Below are 5,780 nucleotides of genomic sequence, written 5' to 3' on the forward strand. Positions count from 1 at the left end.
CGCACATTTTGTGTATCAGTGAATAGTGTGCTTATACATTGAGTATAATACAGTACAGTGCTCTTTAGTGTAGTGAAGTGAACAATCTATAAGAGTGAAAATGTCAGGTCGCGGTAAAGGTGGTAAAGTTAAGGGAAAGGCAAAGTCCCGTTCAAATCGTGCTGGTCTTCAATTTCCAGTTGGTCGTATTCATCGTTTGTTGCGCAAAGGCAATTATGCTGAGCGTGTTGGTGCCGGTGCTCCAGTTTATCTAGCTGCAGTTATGGAATATTTAGCAGCTGAAGTTCTTGAATTGGCTGGTAATGCTGCTCGTGATAACAAAAAGACAAGAATCATCCCACGTCATTTACAATTGGCCATTCGCAACGATGAAGAATTAAATAAATTGTTGTCCGGCGTAACTATTGCTCAAGGTGGTGTTTTGCCTAATATTCAAGCTGTACTTTTGCCAAAGAAGACCGAAAAGAAAGCATAAAGTGAAAAATATAGGCGAATTATAATTATAAATACCGACGCAAACAAACCGTCCTTTTCAGGACGACAAAATACATTTACAAAGAGATTTAAATAATTTCTCACTAAATGTGTTATTTTTTCATACATATTATCGAATGTGAATAGACGCATGTATATTTGCGCCAAAACTGCGGCATATAAACTGGTTATGTATACATATTCATTCATACATGTGTATACATTCCTACAGACTGTACTAAAAAACGCTCGTGTATAAATGATGTGGAGTAGATAAAGAAATGCATATGTATGTTTGTACTACGTACATTAACGAAAACACAAAAATATCATATATGTTTACGCATAAATATTCCAACAAAATGTTTGATCTTTTTCGTTAAACAAATTGTGGTCCCGAAAAGGACCGTTTTTTTTATAATAGTTTTCTTATTCATTTAATATTCTTAATAAAGAACGTGGCATCCCATTAGGTGTATTATATGTTTATACATATTACCGAATTGCGCCAAAATTGCTGCTTATAAACTGGTTATGTGTGCATATACCTACATAAACGTGTATACATGCATGCCAACTATACTTAAAAGCACACGAGTAGAAACGATATGGAGTAGATAAAGAACTGTATAGGTATGTACTACATACATTTACGAAAACACAAAAATATCTACACATAGAGGCTATTCGTAAATTCATCACTGCGCTGCATAATATGATTATTCTGCACTGCCACTGCTAATCAGCACACATCTGTTGCATCAGCCATTTTTATGATTTGTGTTTTGCTACTATTTGCGCACAATATACTGCATTGTTGCATTTTCGACCACTTATGAGTTGCGGTGTTGCCAATTTTTGCATTTACGAACAGGCCCATATATATGCATAAATATTTCAATAAAATTTTTCATCTTTTTCGTTTAACAAATTGTGGTCCTGAAAAGGACCGTTTTTTCGTAAGTTTTCTTATTGATTTAAGCACGTTCACCACGAATACGTCTAGCCAATTGAATATCTTTTGGCATAATTGTAACACGCTTAGCATGGATGGCACACAAATTGGTATCTTCAAAAAGACCAACCAAGTATGCTTCACTTGCTTCTTGTAGAGCCATAACAGCAGAACTTTGGAAACGTAGATCAGTTTTGAAATCTTGCGCTATTTCACGAACCAAGCGCTGGAATGGCAATTTGCGTATCAATAATTCGGTACTCTTTTGATAGCGACGAATCTCACGCAACGCCACTGTACCTGGACGATAACGATGTGGCTTTTTAACTCCACCAGTTGCTGGTGCACTTTTGCGTGCAGCTTTTGTCGCCAATTGTTTACGTGGTGCCTTTCCACCAGTCGATTTTCGGGCTGTTTGCTTTGTACGAGCCATTTTTCACTACTCACTTTATTATTTTCTCACACTTGAACACTATAGAACACTGTACACTGTACCTATAACAAATTGTATGACGTTCACATCTTAAGTAGCAATTTCAACTAATACGTTTCACAAGTCCATGTATTATGTAGGCATGTGTTGAAGCGAGATAGATGTATGGTGTACCTTTTGTCTTGGGTATTGCAGTTGTGAGATTTTGGTATAAATAGATGTGCTCTCGCTTCTGTTATTTCATTGGTGGTGAAGTGTTACAGTGTTAAAGTGTTAAATTCTTACTTGTGCAAATAGTAAATATCAAAAAATGACTGGTCGCGGCAAAGGTGGTAAAGGTTTGGGAAAAGGTGGTGCCAAACGCCATCGCAAAGTTTTACGTGATAACATCCAAGGTATCACTAAACCAGCTATTCGACGTTTAGCTCGTCGTGGTGGTGTAAAACGTATATCTGGTTTGATATATGAAGAAACTCGTGGTGTTTTAAAAGTATTTTTGGAGAATGTTATCCGTGATGCAGTTACCTATACTGAACATGCCAAAAGGAAAACAGTTACAGCTATGGATGTTGTGTACGCTTTAAAGAGACAAGGCCGTACTTTATACGGTTTCGGCGGTTAAATAATTTCTTGCGTACATATTTAAAAAACGGTCCTTTTCAGGACCACAATATTCTTTTAACAAAGATTCAAAATTTTGTACAATTAAAATTTTAAACAAACTCACAATTCTGTTGTGATTCTATATTTGATGTGCATGAGTACATATGTACATTCTCATTATACAATTAACACGTTCGCGGACGTGAATGCTATAGCATTCAAATTTTAAAGCCAAGTTTTATTCATTTAATTTCATGTAACTTTAAGTTTTTGTAATTAATATACATTTTAAAGTAATGACCACTTGATTCATTAAGTACTTTCATATAACAGTTAAAATACGATATTCTGACTACAGTTATAATACATGTGTAATCAGATTTAGGATATTACAACTAGTTTCAAAAATAATTGCCTATCTATTTTTGCAGCTTCCTGAATTTTTAAGTGTCCGCGAACGTGTTAAATAGATTATGGCTGTATTTTAACACCCAGGCCTCTAGCCTGATATATTTAATTGTTAAATAATTTTTTTCGCTACATAAATACAACTTTTTAAAAATATATATGTAGTTAAAATTATATTTTCATATTTATATTTATTTCTTTAACTTTGGAATACAATCATACTCTTACTACCTTTGCCTTTTGCCTTCGCCAAGCATACAAGTTGTATACGTGTATGTAAGCACGTATGTATGTACATATGGGAATTTTGTACCTTGCTTTGACATATATTGCAAACTTTTTAAAGAAAAAGTTAAATTTTTTTATAAAGTAAAATAATATTTAATTAATTAAATAAAAAATTTTGTATGCACACATATATATATATATATATATATATACATATTTAAAAATGCGATTGATTAGTGAATATTTGCATTAATATAAAAAAATTAAATATTATATTAAAATAATTCACATTAGTGAAATTTATTTATTTCATTACCATCACTCATTTCAACCAAAATTAAAGTTTTCAATATTCATCAAAATATTGGATTATTTCATGCATCCAACTAACGCCACTGAGAATTGCTCTGGTGATACCATGGAGATATTTAATTTTATTTTTTCAAGCATATTATTTTAAGTAATATATAAAATAAACTGTTCAGATGATTGATAATTTGATATATTTTATATTTTCAATAGTAATAATTGATTTATATTAAGGAGTTTTAAGAAAATCGACTAAAACTAGCGAAAATGTAATATTTTGAGTACAAAGTTTCGACTAAAACACTCGTTACAAGAAAAATATTGACTTTATTCCAATTTAAGTATATTGATATGGAAGTGATACATGCATACTATCGTTATAGATATTCATTTGTTGAATTAGTAAATTCAGTGAATTTTAGTGAATTAAATAAATCTTAAAGTTTGTCATATAGCAGCACTAAATAGCACTGGAACGTGAAAATTTGATTATCATCTTTTCGCTCTGCTTCTCAAATTTTAAACCGAGTTAAACAACATATTGAATTCCAGAAATTATCTTTATTTACCAGTGCTCTATTGGTGTAGTGCGTACAGTGCATAAAGTGAGTGAAGTGTTTAAAGTGAGGTTTTAATCTACAATATATAAATAAAGATGTCTGATTCAGTTGCTGTTGTGAATGTAAGCTCCCCAGTAGCTACTGCTGCTACTATTGCTGAAAAAAAAGTTGTTGCCAAAAAGGTTAAGGCAGCTAAACCCAAAAAGCCGTCGGTTGCCCCTACCCATCCACCAACACAACAAATGGTCGACGCATCAATTAAGAATTTAAAGGAACGTGGCGGTTCATCACTTTTGGCGATTAAGAAATATATTAGTGCGACATACAAATGTGATGCCCAAAAATTGGCACCATTCATTAAACGCTATTTGAAATCGGCTGTTACAAGTGGCAAATTAATTCAAACCAAAGGAAAAGGTGCGTCCGGTTCATTCAAACTATCAGTTGCAGCTAGTAAATCAAGCGAGGGAAAATTGAAATCAAAAGCCGTAAAATCAGCAGAGAAGGTTAAGGCTAAAAAGAAGGCAGCAGATAGTGGTGCATCAAAGAAAAAATCATTGAGTAAAGTCAAAAAGGCGGCAAGTGGTGAGAAAAAGGTAAAAAAATCTGTTGCCAGTAAGAAAACAGCTGAAAAGAAGAAAACTGAAAAGGCTAAGGCGAAAGATGCAAAAAAGGGTGGTGCATTAAAAGTGAAACCAACTAAAGCCAAATCTGCAACTGCTAAGCCAAAAGCAGCTAAAGCAAAAGCAACTGCTGCTAAATCCAAGAAGTCTGCATCGAATAAAAAGCCAGCCGCAAAAAAACCTACAGCAGCAGGTAAAAAGTAAATAATTTACGGTGTTTGTAAGTGAGTTACAAACGGAACCTCATGGTTAATTAATAATAAGCCCTTTTCAGGGCTACAAAATCTCTTAACAAAAAGATCAAAAGTGAATTTATTCCTTACAGTGTGTAGAAAACATTTAAAAATTAAAAACCAAGTAGTTCAACAAACCAATATCATATTTAATAGACTAATGAAACCATATGAACATAGCTCTGGTATTCTTCAATATTAAGGAATTTTAAAATTAATTTCAATGTGCATACATACATACATATGTATGTATGTAGAGATATTAATGAAGACATTTTCTCATTCTCTTTGTTAATTTATATTTTGTGGCCCTGAAAAGGGCCTTGTTTGGTCAATCATTTATATACCATTAGTTCAGTTGGAAAAATTATTTGGAACTGGTATATTTGGTAACAGCTTTGGTACCTTCACTGACGGCATGTTTGGCCAATTCACCGGGCAAGAGTAAACGTACAGCAGTTTGAATTTCGCGACTGGTGATGGTTGAACGTTTGTTATAGTGAGCTAAACGCGACGCTTCCGCAGCAATGCGCTCAAAGATGTCATTCACAAAACTATTCATAATGCTCATGGCCTTGGATGAAATACCGGTATCAGGATGTACTTGTTTCAACACTTTATAGATGTAGATAGCATAACTTTCCTTCCTCTTACGCTTCTTTTTCTTATCATTTTTAGTAATATTCTTTTGAGCCTTACCGGCTTTCTTTGCTGCTTTTCCACTAGTTTTTGGCGGCATTTTAATTTCTTCACAACTTTGATGATTTTATGATTTTATTTTCACTCACACTATTTGTCACTTATTATACCTACCATGTGTCGTGTGCAGGCTTAAGTGTATATTTTCCGACCAACTCTTCGGCGAGACAATACGAAGTAGTAGTACACGCACGATGATCAACAGCACAGTATAAGGGTTGGTGCTCAGCATAGCGAGAAAGTATATAAGCAGCG

The 5,780-nt window shown here is 33.7% G+C and overlaps 1 protein-coding gene across 1 annotated transcript; it reads left to right on the forward strand.

Moving 5' to 3' along the window:
- LOC128871326 (histone H2A) lies at window positions 1–535 on the forward strand. The gene has a single exon (XM_054113329.1). It carries the CDS (start codon window positions 101–103, stop codon window positions 473–475), a length of 375 nt encoding a protein of 124 aa, XP_053969304.1. The 5' UTR covers window positions 1–100; the 3' UTR covers window positions 476–535.
- The last annotated feature ends 5,245 nt before the right edge of the window (window positions 536–5,780 follow it).

This window comes from Anastrepha ludens, unplaced genomic scaffold, assembly GCF_028408465.1.
Source record: "Anastrepha ludens isolate Willacy unplaced genomic scaffold, idAnaLude1.1 ptg000107l, whole genome shotgun sequence".
In the NCBI taxonomy this organism is placed as follows: domain Eukaryota; kingdom Metazoa; phylum Arthropoda; class Insecta; order Diptera; family Tephritidae; genus Anastrepha; species Anastrepha ludens.

Excerpts from the sequence above, each read along its gene's own strand:
- LOC128871326 (XM_054113329.1), top strand. The coding sequence starts at position 101 with ATGTCAGGTCGCGGTAAAGGTGGTAAAGTTAAGGGAAAGGCAAAGTCC.